Raw genomic sequence first — 17,919 nt, 5'->3', positions numbered from 1 at the left:
ATAATATGCTTTTATCTACAAAAGCCGTCCGGGAATCACAACTATGACAAGATTATACTATGCATATGACAATAAATACAACTTTTCCATACAGATCTCCCTCCATCTCCTAGCTCATCGCCTTTTGGGAACTAGCACACGGTACTCGGCAACTGCGGACAGTAAAATCTAAAAAATCTACCCAAGAAACATGATCCCCTTCTCCGCCGCTATTCCTGTTACCCTATCGCGTTCATTCGCGATCCATTCTTTGCCCACTGCGGCCAACATTTGCCTGACAGTCTCGCGTACATAATAACTATCAACAAATTCCAGTTCCTGTTAAGGGTTGAGTGAAGGGTGAAATGGAGATAAGGCGCGTCAGTTGAATTTTCTTTGATCTTATTCTTGATTTTCCTTAATTTTCCACAAAACACTCACTGATATTTGGAACAATTGTTTTCCGCCAAAATGGCTCTTCCGCAAACTCAGCAAAACCAGAACCTCGTCTACTTCTTTTTCGGAAATGGTTGCAGGGTCGGCGAATCCTGGAGGAGGGGGTGTAGGTAAATAACCTGGTTCACCTTCTTCATCCGAATCTTGATCGCCATCAGGGCCGACCTCGTTTGAAGTGGCGACGATGGGCGATTTTGGAGCGGATGGTACATTTAACTTCTTTGTTTGTGACTTTTTCACCTCAGCCTCAATATCTTTAAAGGGAAAGTATCCTCTTGGGTGATTGACCAGGTACATTTCAAGATCGCGGGTTAACTCATGGAACTCATTCGTACCCTACACATCCATCAGTCGAACATCACCACCATCGTTCATATTTTTCAACTCACAGGATCCAGCAAATAACTCGGGGCATACTCCGACTTGTACTTCATCTTTTGGCAATTTGGTACCCAATATCCCATATATACCCATTTCATACCCGTACCGCTAAACTCTTTGCCGGCCCCAGCAGCGCCGAGCCGTCTTGCGAGGTTGATTTCATATAGGGCCGTTAGTTTGCCGAGGCTTGCCCATGCCCAGTCAGGATTCCAGATGCAATATACTGAAGATACCCCAAGGGGCGTTATGTCGAGCACAGATATGGCAATGAGCTGGCCATCGACTTTGTACACTGGTATTCATGTATTCATCAGTCCCCGTAACACATCGGGCACTACTTTGACTCACAGAGATGGTAAGGGCCATAATTCTCCGGCAGCCTTCCTTCTTGCACCCCCTTTCTTCCCGTTTCTTCATCCTCGTATTTGATAGGGGTTACAATTAACGGACCAGAACATAGAAAACGGTCGAATCCCTTCATGGTGACATCTTCAGGCTTGTCATGGTGTACGCTTATTTGGTAAGTCTTGTACATCTTGAAGGCTTCTTCGGTGGCTTTTGCGGGTACAATTTGAGTCTAGAATTCAAGTGAGTTCTGAGCAATATATACGTCAACAGTGTCACTTACCTCGAATCGATGGACAGCATCATTCTCTCTGCCGTACCCCACTTCAAATTCGTGGACTTCTGACACAATGTCTCGACCGCCTCCGTTTGCTCTTCCTTTTCCCACTTTCCCCTTTGCCCCCTTGCTACTCTCTTTCTGCCTCTCTGCAACCATTTGCTCGCCTGGCTTTACGCCTTGCTCCAGGTAACGGTTGAACCGGTTCACAACTTGATTCTGTTTCTTGTTGGATTTGAAATTGAAAGCATCAAGACGGATAGTGTATTGTGGACAACAGGTGCTGGCCATGTCTGGGCTAAATGAACCTAGTTAGCACAAGTACAAATATCCCGCTATTCATAGACGTGCTGGTAGACATATGTGCCAGATCGACGCCATCCCCTGTCCATGAGCATTTGGTAGTACTGATATCAATGTTAGCAATCGCATGCAAGGGGGAAATGTTCACATACCTGCGGGCTAAGTTGCTTTGCGACCACTTCATGTGCATCATCAGATCACTGCGCCATATGGGATTACACTACATGAAAACTCACTTCCATATTTACTTGATTCTTTCTTGCGGCTTCTTTCGCCTGGAGGACTACAATAGCCACAAGTCCCGTGGGAGTAGCCGTAAGGGCAGAGGATAGTTGGAGAGGCCTTCATGGTCGCGGAATGCATTTGCTTTGATTAGGCCGGAATCGCCCGGTGAAAGCGGTACACTGCAGGAAGAGATTGGTGCAGCGACTTCTTTTTCTCTTTCTTAAACGTTTGGATATGAACTACAAGTAGATTAATTTTTTTTGGAAAAAGGGTTTTTTACTCGGGGGATTGGGATAGGTGGTCGGGCGGTGAGGGTGAGGATTGAGTATCAATCATCAAACCACTTGTCCTCCAAGGTGATGATGCAAAAAGAAAAAGGTGAAGCCAGAGACGGCGGATTGCTCCGCATTCGTCACCTTTTAATCGGCAATGACCGAATCCATTATTTAGCCGACGGACGATAGATGATCGCTCAGCAGTAACAAATGGACCGTCGGGCTTTGACGTCAGGCTGATGAAGCAAAAAATGTCTTCGAGCGGCCTCGGCAGTCACCTCGTCGTCACACTCTGGGAACGCGACGGAAACTCAGCCCGGCTTGGTAATCCAAAAAAGACTATTTTTGCATATAAGAGACGTTAGAAATGTTGAAATGCATAAAGACTAATTAATACCCCTAAGGCAACATTGTCGTCAACTGCTCAGAAACGCATCATCAGCTTCTCACGCATCATGTCCACACCTCGTAAGATCGCAGTCATCCTTGGCACAGGGCCCGGTCTGGCAACATCCATCGCATCTCTACTCACCCCCACCCACTCTCTCGTTCTCCTTTCTCGATCACTCCCTGGTTCGCTCTCTTCCCTCCCTCTTCCCAAGATCGACCCTTCCAACATCCTTGCTCTCTCTTCCGATGGCTCTCCAGACTCTTTGAAGATTGCCTTTGAGGAGATGGACAAGAAGTGGCCCAGTGCCAGGGTAGATGTGGGAATCTACAATGTAAACGCGAAATTCGACTTGAGGGGGTTCTTGGAAAAGTCGGAAGCGGATTTGAGAACTGGGCTTGAAGCTGGTGTGGTGACCGGATGGAACTTTGCCCAAGCTATCATCCCTCGCTTCCTCGCCAACCCCGCTCCGTCGACCTTGTCGTCTCAGGACAAGGCATCCAGAGAAGCGCGTGGTACGCTTCTCTTTACAGGGGCCACCATGTCACTCAAAGCAGGTGTACAGTTTTCATCGCTTGCGCCCGGGATGTTCGCCCGTCGTGCACTCGCTCAATCGCTCGCGCGTGAATTTAGCCCCCAGGGAGTGCACGTAGCACATGTGATAATCGATGGGGTTATGGACACCCCTCCTGTGCAGCAGTGGCTAGGTGAGGATACGGAGGGCAAGAGGATAAGGACAGATGAGGCGGCGCAGGTGTACTTGGATTTGATCAACCAGAAAAAATCGGCTTGGACTCATGAGATTGATTTGAGGCGAGTGGTTTAATTATTTTGTTTGGTGCTCAAAAGAATCTAAACTAATAATGATATTAGGCCGGATATTGAGAAGTGGTAAACTATCAGATACATCGTAGAGAAAATTGACGAAGACCAAAGTGTGATCTGCAAATATGCCATGTATACACCAAAATAATTCACGAGCTCTGCTATACGCAAGACTGAACCGAGCTCTATTATATAGTAGACCGAATAATACTTACAACGATATTTAAACAACATGACTACAGACACGTGCTTTTTGAAACAGTGGCTGATGAAACACCTGATAACCCCTGTACCACAGGAATACCGCAAAGGAAGTCGCTTTCAAAATTTCAGGACAGCAGCCTTTCCTTTTCCTTCATGGCTGCTTCCGCCCGGGCCCTTAGTTCTTCCTCCCCCGTCCCCGACCCAATACTAAACCCGCTCACCCGAGTTCTCGTCAGCTCCAAGGCGTTTGGCCGAGGAGGTGACGCCATATCCGACTCCCAACTCGATCCATGTCTCTTCAAAGGCGGCAGCATACTTGGTATACTGTGCCGTCCCGAAAGCGCTGGGCTGTGATCACCGTGATTATAACTGTCTCGTGCAGAAGCAGGCGATGGTGTTTCGCGGTAGGTAGGGGGAAGCTCGACGACGTGGTTGTGCCCATCTGGAAGTCGAATGGTGACGTCGGCATCACCAGCGTCAGAATGTACGACGTAGACGTTGCGCATGCGAGAGGTGGGCGTTGTCCCAGGTGTTGGCGACGAGCCCGAGTCTTCCGCACCTGGGCTATTCAGAGAGTGGTACGAACCTGGTCGAGGGGAAAAAGATGAGTAGCGCCTGTGGGAGCCACTGGGAGGGGTTGGGCTTTGGACGGTAGGCGGCAGAGGCATGGAACAGCGTGAATTCCAAGATGTTTCCTGGATATGCGAGGATCTGTCTCCCGAACCAGTAGGACTCATGTGTGTAGCAGAGCGGGCCGTGTTTTCGCTCGCTTGTGAACCTAAAGGACGGAAATCCGCCATACTGATGCTATCGCGGTACCCACTAGGCAGATCGTATGGATTGATGTATTCACCTACGTTATCTTGACCGACTGAAGAGCGGGGGAATGCTCGATCACGGGACGAAGTAGAAGCAGAGTTGGGGCTTTCTCGGTTAAGGATTGGGCTTAATTTGGGCTGCGGATAAGCACCAGAAGGGCCTGGTAAATGGGGATCGTAAAGAGTCGAAGGTGTGTCAAAGTCCATGGGAGGAGTAGAGTTTGCGTTGAGAGGTTTGCCAAAGATGGAACCGGAAGCGGTGCGATATGATGCTGGACGTGGATTTGCGTAGAGGTCTTCAGTCGAAGGCGACTATGGTTGAGGGTAAGCTCATTTTTTGAAATATCTTGTAATGATCTACTCACTGTCATAGGACCTGATCTCCGACCAAGACACCACATGACTAGGCCTGCACCAATAGCACCCAGCACGAACGCGCCTGCTATACTGCCGGCCAAGATAGCGACGCCATAGCCGCTCTTTGTCTTGCTCTCCTCTTGTCCTGTGGCCACGGCCAGACAGCTCAGATCATCACTTTGCCCCGAATGCAGTGGCCCGTACACCCAAGAATTTCCTTCACTGTCATACATGGCTGCCATGAATGCTTGACCGTGAGTGAGTCGGACGGTGTAGTTGACAGAGGAGCCGTCCGCAGAAGTGATGTTGACTGGAGGGTGGGCAGCCGGAGCAATGATGAGGGTATAGGGTGCAGTCCCGTTGTTGGGGGAAAATCGGAGATCCGAGCCTTTGAAGTAAAATAAAGAAGGTCAAAAGTCAGGGCGTCACCTTAGGTGAGAGAAATTACTCACATGCGGGCGGCCAGGCGTTTATGGCGATATCTCCGGAGACGCCTTCGACAGTAACGTCCAGCGTTTCACTTGCTGGTGTTACCCAGGATCCGAGAACATCTGGTGTTCTGCATGTTGAAGATTCATCCTCGTACGACTCAGCGGTAAGCTCTGACGGTACAACGGTGTAAAGGTCCTATACGTAAGTGATGTCACGAAATTAGCACTGGAGCACAGGCAGGCCAACAGGCATCCATGCATGTTCAAACTTACCTGACATCCACCTGACACCCCGTTGGCCGCCCACATACATGCGATAAATTGCGTGCCATTCCCCCATGGATGAGAGATTGTCTGTTCAGTGCTCATATCGCCCATATCCAGACTAGCCGAGTACACCCTTTCGTATTGTGTTCCTGCACCATCATAAAGCTGTTCATGCACGAGAGCGACCAAAGTGTATGGCGCTGATGGATCAGAGGTCTGTGCGCTTGTTGAGCTGATTTTTGTCAGAGTAAGCGGTGTGGGGCAGGTGTATGTAATGGGCAACACGAGATTGGAGCTGGTGAAGGCGAATTGAAACGCCTGTATTTGATCGCCAGTGTTGGGAGTTGAAGTTTCTGCGACACTCGGCGGGATGAGCAGGGCGAGGGGTGTGAGGAGGCGGAGAGCACGCATGGCGGCGACAGGGTAGGCGAGAAGGGGCTAGGGGTGGAACAGGAATGTGTCTTGAGAGGGGGGGTGAAATGGATTCACTATATTCGGGGAAAAGGGGAGAGACCGATGCTGCCCGAAAGGGCAGGGAAGCGATGCTGCAGTGCGCGTGGCGATCAGATGATCGAGATGAAGGATGGATTTGGGCGGGCGATACAAAGGTGGTCGTGAGAGATCCAGCAGCTCCGGGATACTTTTTATTTTTGTGCTTTGGAGCGACTAGAACCAGGCTTCCCGGCGTAACATGGGACGGCGCGCAGCTCGCCAGAAGTAATGGGCTAGTCACACTGCAGTAGTACAACTCCAGTTTCAGGGAAATTCACCCAATCTCTCAAGGCGTGCCTGATCCGCTTATGCAAGATAAACTTTCCATCCCGAAGTCTTCCATCTTATCCGCAGCAAATTATGGCGTTGCCCGAAACTATCCGAGTGTCCCCAGATTCTCCACGTGCTCATTGGAAATCCAGGCCAGCCCTGAGTCGAGCGTGGGAAAGCGGCTTGAAAGCGGGACCCATTCGTTGCCGCCGTGCCTTCCGAGACCCGTCCCCACTTTCCGTCGTCATAGTCGACCATTGCGGTTACTCCCGACTACGTTGCCCTACGTCCTATATATGCCTGCAGAACATCTCTTTTCAACTGTCTACCACACATCCAACCACATCAGCAACAACAACAATGTCCGATAACGAACAAGTAGCCTTCTTCACTTACATCCTTGAGCGTCTCAAGCAGTGCGGCGTCAAGCAGATCTTTGGTGTTCCCGGTGACTTCAACTTGACTGCGTGAGTATCTATGATCCCAGACGTGTAGCCTATACTGGAGCCTGGCTCACCTCTACTCAGCCTTGACTATATCGAGAAGGACCCGGAACTCCAATGGGTCGGCAACGCCAACGAGCTCAACGCTGTGAGTTATTTTGAGGCCATCCAATCTAGCCCGTGGTGGGCGTGGGAAACGTGGGAATCGTAAGCTAACTTGTTAATGCGATAGGCCTATGCTTCTGACGGTTATGCCCGAGTGAAGGGCACTTTGGCCGTCGTAATCACCACTTTTGGTGTCGGTGAGCTCTCTGCTCTCTGGTAAGCTTTCCGTGGACATCAAGGGACCATGAGCGCTTGCTAACGTGCTTCAAGTGGTATCGCTGGTTGTCTCTCCGAGCGAGTCCCCGTCCTTCACATTGTTGGTGCCCCCAGCACTTCTTTACAGGTAAGCAATCACTTCATAGACCTGCAGCACCTACTAACATCCTCATAGGCCAAGCAGTCTCTTTTGCACCACACTCTTAACCTTCCCGAATCGTTCAGCACCTTCTCCTCAATGAGCGCGCCTCTCTCATGTTCTCAGGCCCTAATTAATAACATTGAGCCCAAGACTCCTACTTCTTGGACTGAAGCATTCGATAAGACTCTCAAGGCTGTCCTTGAGCAGTGTCGACCTGGTTATGTCGAAGTTCCTACAGACGCTGTTCACGCCAAGGTTTCGGCCGAGGGTCTTAAGCAGCCCCTAGTACGTCACACTATTCCCTTCACCCTGAGTATGTTGGTAAAATGAGCTGACTTTATCTTTAGCCTCCACCCCACTCTGCTCCCCCTCCCGAGTCTATGGGTACTTCCCTCTCTAACACCAGCGCCTCAGCCGCCTCCCGAGGCGCGGCGCAAGTTTCGCTTAGCACTGCACCCACCAATGTTCCCAGTGCTCCCTCCTCTGACGATGTGACAGCCCACGTTGTTGAGGATATTACTAAGCGATTCGGTGAGGCTAAGAAGCCTATCATCCTTGTAGATGCTTGTGCCGGCAGGTTCGGTATGGCTATTGAGGTTAGAAAGCTGGTCGATGCCTGTGGTATCCGATTCTTTGAGAGTGAGTGTTTTTTCCCCTCCACAGCGACCACCTCGCTAACAGATCGTAGCGCCAATGGGTAAGAGTTTGATGGACGAGCGTCACCCACTCTACGGAGGTTGTTACGCCGGTGCCAACTCTCTTCCTACCGTCCAAAAGGAAGTTGAGTCTGCCGACTTTGTCCTTTACGTCGGTGCCCTCAAGTCCGACTTCAACTCTGGATCATTCTCCGTCAACATTGACCCCAAGGTTATCGTCGAACTTCACTCTTTCACCACCACTATCGGGTACGCTTCCTATCCTACCACCGATATCAGGACCATTTTGCCTCTTCTCAGGCCTGCCTTTGAGAAGCTCGGTCGGGGTAAGCAATCCGAGGGTCAGAGTGTTGAGCAAAAGGTTGAGGATAAGAGCGTCGACAGCCCTGTGGTGCCCGATCCTAAGGGTGATGAAATCAAGCACGAATGGTTATGGCCTCGAGTTGGCAAGTGGTTCCAGGACACTGGTACGTAATTTCTCCCCTGCTTTAAGAACAATCCCTTACTTTCTGAGACAGATATCATCATCACCGAGACTGGTACTTCCTCCTTTGGCCTCACCAACGTCGTCCTCCCTTCAAATTCTACTTACATTGCCCAAATCCTTTGGGGTGCCATCGGTTGGTCCGTCGGTGCTTGTCTCGGTGCCGCCATGGCAGCCAAGGAGAACGGTAACAACCGAAGGACCGTCTTGTTTGTCGGTGACGGTTCTTTGCAGTTGGTAAGTCCTCTTTGACAATTATTATTCCTCTGCCCTGGCTAACATGGGTTCTATAGACACTTCAGGAGATTGGTACCATGCTCCGCCGAGGCGTCCATCCTTACATTTTCGTCCTCAACAACGATGGCTACGAAATTGAGCGACAGATCCACGGCTGGACCGCCGAGTACAACGACATTCAGCTCTACGACCACCAACTCCTCCTCCCCTTCCTTGCTGGTAAGAAGACTAAGACCCCTTATCAGTCTTACGCAGTCCACACTCCTCAAGAGTTTAGCAAACTTCTCGATGATGAAGAGTTCAACAAGCCCGACAGGTTGAGGTTGATCGAAGTGTTTATGCCTAGGGGTGATGCTCCTGCTGGTCTTATCAGGCAGGCCAAATTGACCGCCGAGGCCAATGACAGGATCTAATCGGTGAAAGGAATTAAAGAAAAGAAAAAGAGATCGCCAGCTGTAGAGGTTGATCTCGAAATGTCAGAAGTCTCAATTAACGAATCGTACTTAGTTGTTTCTCCTCAGAATATGTTTTAAGAATGTCATCACTCTTGTATCCCTTTTACACTTTCTTGCGCGTTCTTTTTGGATCCGTTGCTTTTAACTCTCCCGGCTTCTTCCTCATCCTTCTGCTGCTTCGCCGCATCCTTCCATGTTTGAACCTTGTCACGTGACCGATTCTTCAGTGAGGGGTTGAGGTCATATGGACTTGGTCGCCTACGTACGTAGTAGACCTGAGTCACTGCACGACATACGTATCCCATAACAGCGAGCAACGAAGATATTTCTTTCTATTCCCTCGTTTCATGCTTGTTCCGTCTGCCAGCGGGTCAGAGGTTACCTATAATACTTGGGTTACATCTTTTTGTCTATCTACTTTCACGCAAAATTATACTTTGATTATACTTTCGTTACTTATATTATATCTACGCCATCGACTCATCTTTGTCTCTCCAGCAACCAGACAGCCTGAACCCTTTCCCAGATGTCTTCACAAACTTCTCCTTCAACTGTCCCACCCAAATTTTATCCAACTCATAAACTACATAGCCCATCGCCGCCATTAGGCTCATGAAGATACAGTTGACTCCCAAGATCATCATATTGCCATTCGCGCTATCACCCGATTGTTTGGTGATATACGACGCAATGTCGCGGAAATAGAGCAAACTGGCTGTGAAGGTGACAACGACGACCAAGATGAAGAGCCATTTCAGGGACGTTCGGACGCCCGGGAGGTGATATCGACCTTGTCGCCCACTGTTTGACTCTTTGTCGGTTGTTTCAGAAGAAGACCTTTTGGAGAGAGACCGAATTCGTGGGTGAAGAAGGGCGTACCAAGACCCTGCTATTGTGAGAAGGAAAAGGAAAAATAGGAAGTTGACGATGGCGAACGCCCCTTCGGCGTCAAGACTTTCTGCTACTTCTTTCATGGATTTTTGGGAGGAGGCGACATCAGGCAAGCTAGAGAAGGACGTGGACGATCCAGTACCGACAATGTATATTAGGCTCATCATCTGGCGAATAATGAGCACGGCGCCGACCAATTGGATGGAAAAAATGAGGATACGCAAGTATGTCCAGCGGGTTGAGCGACGCCAGAAAACTCGAGGAGTGGAGAAATGGCGACCCATAATGAGTACCCGTAGACTGCCTCGGCCATATTCTTTGAAGTCCTGCCACATATGTTTCCAATAATTTGTCCCTTTTGGTTCAGCAGCGACGCTCAGTGTCTTGTGAATGAGAAGACCCATCATAGGGATGCAAATAATGCTCCACATGCTGATAAATGCAAAGAAAGCTGTGGGCTCAAACGATAGGTTCTTGACGAGATCTGAGAACCAGCTTTGGGTGACGGAGAGATCAACTGGGGTACTGTTGCTAATGGCACGCTTGGTGAGTACTGCTGTTCCTGCAGCTACGCTGAGCATTTCGAAGAGCTGACGAGAGACTTCGATATATAGTGCTAGAGTCGCTACAACAAAGAAGGACCATACAGGTGCGATTTTGAGGATGTGCCAGGATGCCTTCACAAGGGTCACTGGTCCCAGCGCAATCCTTGAATTGTATAAGGCTCTGTTGATACTGTCCTTTTTCTCATCACCAGTTATCTTGCCCTCCTTGGCCCTCCCACCTCCACTCCCTTGGTCACCATCCCGTTTTTTCCCGTTCTCCTTGGATTTCGCATCTCTGTGCTTCACCTCATCTCGTTCATTCTCTCTTTTCTCATCAGCTTCTCGCCCTTTCGCCATATCTTCAAGTCTCTGCTCGCGCAGCTCCTTCTTGGACATCTCAGGGATTATCTCTTCATCCAAATTCTCTTTACGACCTCGTCTATCCTCGTGCCCGAATCGCCTGTGCTTCTTCCTTTTTTGATCGGTTTCGTGCTGCCTGTCAGGTTGTGTTTTGGGACTAGACAGTTCATCCCCTGTACGAGATGGTGGTGCGAGAGGCGGCCGTTGTCCCTCAGTCGAGTCTGCTTTCTTTTCCTGGCTCTGGCTATCCGCTGCGGCAGGTTCATCATCACTTTGTTGGTCACTTCCCGCCTCGTGAGTGGATGGTTTCTGTGCCTGATCTTCGTTTGCTCTTTGTTGACGTTCCCTGTCAGACTGATTCTTCCAATGATCCCGCGCGACTTCAGCAGGGGTTCGATCTGTGGATTCGGTTGACACCTCATTCTCATTTTCGGAAGAGGTAATTTCAACCGGCGACCTTAGAGGATCGGGACTATCGGTTCCTTGTTCTGGAGAAGGCTGTTGGCGGGGAGATAACTGTAATGGAGGTTGTCTGCTAGGCTGCTGCGAGGCAGGCTCATGCGTGTCTTCATCTGACGTGATGTGGATAGAAACAATGTCGTTCGTGTTATCTGGCTCGTACCCAAACGGTATCCTGCCAAGGTCTTCTGCGTCTCTGTCCGAATCGTCGGCTCCTTTATTTTTTTGTCTCCTTGCATACTCCTTTCTGTGGTTGATTTGAATGTCATCCTCGTTGCGCTGCCTCAGCCTCGCCTCTTGATACTCGTGAGCAAGCGCCGGATTGTCAGCTAAGGCATTCTTGATTGCCACTGTCTGGTCAGCCTCCATATTCTTTATGTTGATCATTTGTGCATGAGTCTGATCAGCAAATTCCTCTTCGTCAGAGGAATTGATGGCGGTGCTTCCACTCAAGGGCGGAATGGACTCGCCATCATTGTCAATAGGTTTGTTCGTGACAATGCGGGTGGGGACCGCGCGTTGTCTCGGAACAACGACATTGTCTTGGTCAGGGGAAATGGGATCGGCAAGCTTCTTGGGACTACGAGGCATAGTTGCTCGTACTATGTCTGTGTCCGCCATTCTCTCTGATTCAACATCATCTTGGCTGAAATTAAAGGGCTTCATATCCATTTTTGTTGTCTCCTCCATGATCCTCTCTCCACTTTCTTCATGCCCGCTTTCATCTAAGTAATGTGCCGTTTCGGCTAAAAGACGCTGCCTACGCTCATTAGTCAGATGTTCCACATCGATCTCGTCGTAGGTATCAGTCTCGCCCAGAAAGGAGGGGTTATCGCTCGCTGGTCCCTGACGATCCTCGTATGACATAAAATCAAGGGTACGAGGACCACTAACACTTTCCAATCTCCGGCGTGCTGCTTTGGCACGTTCGAAGTCTGTTCCAGTTTCCTCTATCCTTTCCCTTTCTTCGAAAGGAACGGAGTCGAGCTGTGGTCGTTCTCTTTCTCTGAGCAAGTCTTTGGATCGCACAAGTGCGTTTCCATCAACCTCAGCTTCCTCTTCGCTGTCTGATGACTCGTGCGGCACCGAGCTTAGTGCTGGTCGTTCCCGCTCGCGAACACGTCCTAGTAATGCTCCAGTAGAGGAGGGTACGAGCTGAGAACTCCTCTCCTCTATAGTCTGTCGGTCGTGGAGAGACATTGAGTCGATTACTGGCCGTTCTGGGGCTGGCTGGCTGGGAGCTCTGTTGGAAGGCACGATCTGTGATTCTGTCATCTCTTCCTTCTCACCGTGCGACGTAGAACCAAATGCAGCTTGCCGTCGCCTTCCGCTTCTGATGCCCAATTGTACACTCGTGGTCGCTGGCCCACCATCGGAGTGTTCTTCCAGGTCGTAATCAGCTCGGAGAGCAGGCGGCAGGCTGCCTGTGAGCTCATATTCTGCTATCTGTTCTTCGCTGAGATCGGTCAGATCGAAAACAGGGCGATGGCGATCTACGTCTGGTATCTGACGAGCAATATCAGAAGAAGGTTGGGAGTCCATCTGAACTTGCTTGTTTCCTACTAATGGCTCCTGCTGTCGAGCCTTGAGGGAAGCAATAGACTGAGGTCCGACAGTCCCTGTGCCCCTTTCGGTAATGGAGTCCGAATCAAGAACCTGCACTTGTCTTTCCCCAGCTCTACTGTTCGGCTGCACAAGGTCTGATCCTATAGCTTGTCCATTTTCTGTCTCGTTGAATGATGCAGAGTTTACGATAGCCATTGGCCTTTTCTTTCCTTCTATTACCATGCCCGATTTTGTGAGCATTTCTTCATCGGCCCCATCAAATTCATGCTCGGCCCGTATTGCAGCAGGCAAATAATCTGTTTGTTGGTGTGTTTCAATTTCTTGGCCCGTCGACTCGTAATGGTCAGCTAGTAAACGATGATCGCTGATATCTGATGATTGGTTAGCACTTAGAGGGGCTTGTTGTTGGGCGAAGTGGGTCCACCTACTTTGCAATGCATTGGGGGCAACCGTCAAAGGGGTCTGTCGCCTTGCGACAGCATGACTACGCGTAACAATTTGATGGTCAGAGTTGGCCGAAGGGGGTTGAAGTTCAATGGACTTTCGAGCGGTAATGATTTGACTTTGGTGATCATCATTCATTACCGCCTCCTCTACCTGTCTATCCTCTGCAGAAGGCAGACGGACGTTGTTGAGATCAAGCAATTCACGACTATGGCTTTCAACTGCTTCAGATTCGCTGGGTAGCTGTGTCAAATTTGTACTCTCTCCAGCGGTCTCCCTTTCCCGCTCCCAATGTGCCCTGCGCTCAAGAGCTGCTCTCTTAGCTGCTTCAGCAGTTGTTAACTCGGTCTCGGTCTCTTCGTCTTGTGTCATCCACCTCTGAAGTTGTACGCCTACGATAGGAGGTTGAATCTTTTCTATTTCGATTTCCGGTTCTTGGGCGGTATTATCGGATATGCGCTGACTGTGAGCCACGCTTTGAGACTCATCAGACTCCTGTTCAGGCGTAGACACAGGTGGCCCTACTTCTCGCCTTGTCGCCAGCCCGGCCACTTCGGCGGGGTTCTCAGGGTCAGGATGCGAAGTTACTATATTTCCGTCAGGTAGCGCTCGGCATGTAGGAGCGTACCATCTCACCATGTGATCCAGTCTCACTTCTCAAAGTGTGCAATCCTTCTCCTTCATTGGTTTCATCTACTGTAAACCAGATACCAGTCAACGAACGGCTCTGTGTAGAAAACAGAAAACAAAACGGACCTTGATCTTTTTCTTCGGCTTCAGTCTCCTCCCGTGTTTCCTCCTTCTTTGGGTGGCGTCTCTCTCGTAGATGCAGTCTATTTGCTTCCAGTTCCTCCATGCTCCTCGCACTTGGAGCTAAAGCTCGGGGGGCCTGTATTGGTTCTGCTCCCCACGTTCCGTGACAATTAGTCAGCTTTATATTTCATTTCTTAAGTTGAGCACTTACGGCGAGGATCGGCTACTTGACCTGGACGTCTAGATGCCAGTAGGTCAAGCCTTGGATCTATCTTTCGCTCTTTAGGTTTTTCTTGACTCTCGTCCTCGCGTAACTTCTCTGTAGAAGCAGCTAATGGCGATGCATCCGGTTTGCGATCATCAGCGTTAGTTGATGCGAGCTCCAATACCGGTGCATGTGTATCCTGGTCGTGCAAGGTACTTGTCTTTTGAGGCTTGGTAGGTTGCCGGACTTCAGCCGTTACTCTGACATTATCTTCCAATGCGATCTCCTCCTTTTCGGTGCGCAATCTGATGTTAGATTCATCAGTTTGTGCGTCTTCCCTTTTTGCCTCCTCTGTTTTGTCAAATTTCTCCTTTATTTTTTCTCGAAGAGATTTCCGCTCTCGTGTCACCTCATCAGGCGGATCCCCTACATCCCCCCGGCCGCCCTCAGCCATCAATCTCTGAAGCTCGTCAGCCTCTTTCTCAGCAGCTTTATGGTTAGACAACATTCGCAAACGCCTACTGGCGATGTCACGGCGTTCGTTCGTCGTTAGGTTTGGGTTATCGTACTCGTCTTCAATGTCCTCGAGCCGAGTCTGGAGGAGTTCCTTATTATAGCTACGCTGGCGACGAAATGGTTGCATTTGATTAATTTGATCTGACGTAGCAAGATTGATCGGAGCTGTATCCTGGAAATACTGCTCGTCATGAAAAATGCGTCCCTGTCTCGTTTCCTGTCGCGGTTGTTGCTGTTTTGAAGCTTTTGTCTTCTTCACCCGCGCTGCTTCTTGCACCTCGTCCATCTCTTCTTCGTCATCAATGTATTCATTGTACTGACCGGCATCAGCCATACGCTGCTTGTTCTTCTTTGGTTTCCTTTTAATGCGCGTTGTATCAATAGGAACTCTGCGAAGGCGTTTCTTGCCATTGCTATCCGTATATTTCTCGTACACAGCCTCCTCTGAGCTTTCATCTTGAGCTTGGTCTTCTACCACTTCATCCCCTCGCTCCATGCTTCTCTTCCTTTCCCTGTTTTTCGCCTCTTCTTCAGCTGCCCTTTTATTTTCCTTTTTCGTCTTCTTCTTCTTCACAAGCTTTTTATTCTGTTTCTTACCGTTCTTATCATTCTCTCCATCCTCCTCCTCTTCTCCTTCCTCTTCCTCCTTTTCTTCCGTCTCATCACCGCTTAATTGCTTCCTATTTTCTTTCTTCTTTTCCTTTCTGTTAGTTCTCTTGGGTACTTCACCTTCTGTTCGATTATTGTTTTTCTCTTTGTTCTTTTTGCTGGAGTTTTTAGCTTCCACTTTCTCATCTTCAGACTCTTCGATCTCTTTTTCGATCTTCTTTTTGACAGTTTTTCCTGTTTTCGGATCCCCAACAAGTATTTCCACCTCTTCCGATTTCTTGACCTTTTCAGTACTGTTTTCCTTCTTTTCTGCCGTCTTCTCAATTTTCTCCTTCTTCTTTGGCTTTCCCTTTGGCTTTTCATCTTCAACGATGTCCTCGTCCTCAAATGCCGCCTTGACTTCGTTTTTCTCTTCTTCCTGTTCTTGTTCATTGGCCGTTTCCTTCTTCTTTACATTCCGGATTTTGACCTTGCTGTCCGAGTCATTCTTCTTCATCCATCGAGCCTCATCAACTTCTTCTATATCAAAAGAAGTAGTAGGTCTGGACGAGACCTCCTCAAATCGTACCTTGGAGGTCATGGGGATTTTAATTGGCAACGGAGGAATTGTAACTTTGGAATGCTTTCTGTCATCAGCCTTCATCTTCTCCTCTAGGTCAACCCCTCCCTTTCTAATTTGGTTAACTTTGTTGGGGGCTTTGAGGGGCGAGAGCAGTATGGGAATCTGATCGTCACTGCGATCCTTTGGATCTCGCACGTAGATCGGGTTGAGATTCTGCTTCAATGTTAGCTGTATAAAGATCTCACTTTTCTCGCAACTTACAATAGGACTCATCAGAGGAGCTTCACCCCACGCTCCTGAGGTCTCCATTCTAGGGCTTCCAACGGTAATATCTCCCACATTTGCAGTGCGGGTCCTGCCCAAGTGTCCGAACATTGTAGATGCATACTTGTTACCTGGGTCCAGCCCAGGTCCCAGCGTCTCATCCAGTCCAGGAGCACGCAATTCATCTGAAAGGGTCTCTGGCTTCGTAGCTTCTTTACGTTGCTTATACCAGCCAAGCTCTTCTGCCGTGAAAGTCGTCTTGGCAGGGGCCGCGGAAGTGTAGGCCCAAGGATCTAAACCATCCTCAGAAACATCAGAGACAAGAACAGGATAGACATGTTGCAGTGTGGCTGTAACAGGCGGGTAGGCTGATACAGGCGTCATCACAGGAGTGTTGGGAGTGCGCTCAGTTTGCCAGAAGGGACCAGGGGTAGTAGGAGGTAGGTCAAAAGCAGGAACGAAACCTGGGGTGAGTGGAGTAGCAGGGCCCATCGAGGTAAAAGGAATCCTGATAGCCTCTGCTCCCCCTCCTGGACCATCGCCTTGTCGAGGCCAACTACCACCTCCGGGGGCCCAATCATCGGAATCTACATTGTATATTGTCCGTATTCGATATCTATCGTCTGGGTTACTCTGAACAGTAAGCTTGAGGTCATCAGCGATACGAAATACGTCCTTCATTGTGCCGGCGCGAGTGCCGGGGGGTCCAGGAGGTAGGTTGTCGTTGCCGCCTCCCCCAACGGTGTATGCTGAGCTGAGATCAGAAGAATCTGGAGTAGTTGAAGAGCCTCCATGCCGTCTTACGCCATGGTCACCGCCATCGCCACTACCCTCTTCCCCTCCAACTCTCCTGCCGCCGTCACCCCTCGTCCCTCCTTCATCCCTGTCCCCCCATCTCTCCTCATCTTTCTTCCTGCTCTTGTCATCCCGTCTCTCCTTTTTTGGTTTCTTTCCCCTGCTGCTTCTGTCTTCCTCTTCGCTTCGATTGTTCTTCGCATCTCGACTCTTGCGTCTATCGTCGGGGCTGCCGTCCCCGGTTTGGCTACTGCCCTTATCTGGGACATCTAACTGATTATTTTTGCGCCGCCCGCCAATGACGAAGGTGAAGATGGAGGCAATGAACAACAGCGCAAGTACTGAGACGATGGTGATCGCCTCTCTGGCTGCTGTATCAGGGCTGGCCATCTTGGGCCGTTTGAGCTTGGAAGTTCCACAGCTTAGTCAGTTCAGCTGTCCTTTCAGTATTCCGCAAGGCGAATTCGAGAGGACATCAAGAAAGACTGAAGGACGTTGTAGTACATGATGGTGTACTGAGCCTGGTGCGAAAGGTCGCATTTGGGATCGAGAGCTCCAGGGACCAAAGGCAAAGGAACGGCATCTCGCAAAACGTCGGAGCCGGCTAAGCATCAAAGGATGAGCGAAACAACCGTCGTAGATTATCGGATTAGCAACTGATCATCAGGTGACCCAAAGGACCATTTGTCGCTTTCGCGTGTTAGAAGTACAGTATATGATACCGTACCTTACCTGTAATAGAGAATGCATACAATTAACAAGTCATGCACGGAACACATGCCCAAAAGTGTATCAATCCTGCGGTCATCATCAGACTTTAAGGAGTCTTTCCATTTCAACTGGTACCAACCCGAGTTTCTTCTGTCTGCGTTTCGTCCTCTTGGGTTTCATCCTCCTCAACCGCTGGTGTTTCTTGCAT

At 49.6% G+C, this 17,919-nt stretch overlaps 7 protein-coding genes across 7 annotated transcripts in view; 2 read left to right on the top strand and 5 right to left on the bottom strand.

Annotated features, from left to right (window-relative positions):
- Nucleotides 1-177: 177 nt before the first annotated feature.
- CNBJ2570 (hypothetical protein) lies at nucleotides 178-1,729 on the bottom strand (the record flags this gene model as incomplete). The annotated part of the gene is made up of 5 exons (XM_767888.1): nucleotides 178-318; nucleotides 421-771; nucleotides 825-1,108; nucleotides 1,165-1,393; nucleotides 1,445-1,729. The coding sequence occupies 5 exons, from the start codon at nucleotides 1,727-1,729 to the stop codon at nucleotides 178-180; spliced, it is 1,290 nt and encodes a 429-aa protein (XP_772981.1).
- A 967-nt stretch (nucleotides 1,730-2,696) lies between these two features.
- Nucleotides 2,697-3,455, top strand: CNBJ2560 (hypothetical protein; the record flags this gene model as incomplete). The annotated part of the gene is made up of 1 exon (XM_767887.1): nucleotides 2,697-3,455. One exon carries the CDS (start codon nucleotides 2,697-2,699, stop codon nucleotides 3,453-3,455), a length of 759 nt encoding a protein of 252 aa, XP_772980.1.
- A 328-nt stretch (nucleotides 3,456-3,783) lies between these two features.
- CNBJ2550 (hypothetical protein) lies at nucleotides 3,784-5,942 on the bottom strand (the record flags this gene model as incomplete). Its single annotated transcript, XM_767886.1, has 4 exons — nucleotides 3,784-4,788; nucleotides 4,842-5,221; nucleotides 5,286-5,460; nucleotides 5,538-5,942. The coding sequence occupies 4 exons, from the start codon at nucleotides 5,940-5,942 to the stop codon at nucleotides 3,784-3,786; spliced, it is 1,965 nt and encodes a 654-aa protein (XP_772979.1).
- Nucleotides 5,943-6,653: 711 nt separating this feature from the next.
- On the top strand, nucleotides 6,654-8,989 carry CNBJ2540 (hypothetical protein; the record flags this gene model as incomplete). Its single annotated transcript, XM_767885.1, has 9 exons — nucleotides 6,654-6,760; nucleotides 6,821-6,884; nucleotides 6,969-7,057; nucleotides 7,112-7,184; nucleotides 7,233-7,484; nucleotides 7,547-7,838; nucleotides 7,888-8,322; nucleotides 8,374-8,576; nucleotides 8,633-8,989. 9 exons carry the CDS (start codon nucleotides 6,654-6,656, stop codon nucleotides 8,987-8,989), a joined length of 1,872 nt encoding a protein of 623 aa, XP_772978.1.
- A 509-nt stretch (nucleotides 8,990-9,498) lies between these two features.
- CNBJ2530 (hypothetical protein) lies at nucleotides 9,499-11,877 on the bottom strand (the record flags this gene model as incomplete). Its single annotated transcript, XM_767884.1, has 2 exons — nucleotides 9,499-10,475; nucleotides 10,518-11,877. The coding sequence occupies 2 exons, from the start codon at nucleotides 11,875-11,877 to the stop codon at nucleotides 9,499-9,501; spliced, it is 2,337 nt and encodes a 778-aa protein (XP_772977.1).
- Nucleotides 11,878-14,865: 2,988 nt separating this feature from the next.
- CNBJ2520 (hypothetical protein) lies at nucleotides 14,866-17,390 on the bottom strand (the record flags this gene model as incomplete). Its single annotated transcript, XM_767883.1, has 3 exons — nucleotides 14,866-14,871; nucleotides 15,030-16,154; nucleotides 16,203-17,390. The coding sequence occupies 3 exons, from the start codon at nucleotides 17,388-17,390 to the stop codon at nucleotides 14,866-14,868; spliced, it is 2,319 nt and encodes a 772-aa protein (XP_772976.1).
- A 402-nt stretch (nucleotides 17,391-17,792) lies between these two features.
- Nucleotides 17,793-17,919, bottom strand: part of CNBJ2510 (hypothetical protein) — a gene marked incomplete at both ends in the record, with an annotated part of 3,958 nt that continues 3,831 nt past the window's right edge. The window contains 2 exons of the mRNA XM_767882.1: nucleotides 17,793-17,798; nucleotides 17,851-17,919. The exon at nucleotides 17,851-17,919 is cut by the window's right edge and continues 194 nt beyond it. Of these exons, the coding sequence (XP_772975.1) occupies nucleotides 17,793-17,798; nucleotides 17,851-17,919 (75 nt within the window). The remainder of the gene's footprint in view (nucleotides 17,799-17,850) is intronic.

Source organism: Cryptococcus neoformans, chromosome 10 (genome assembly GCF_000149385.1).
Source record: "Cryptococcus neoformans var. neoformans B-3501A chromosome 10, whole genome shotgun sequence".
Lineage (NCBI taxonomy): Eukaryota > Fungi > Basidiomycota > Tremellomycetes > Tremellales > Cryptococcaceae > Cryptococcus > Cryptococcus deneoformans.
This window is presented reverse-complemented; position numbering and strand designations above follow the sequence as displayed.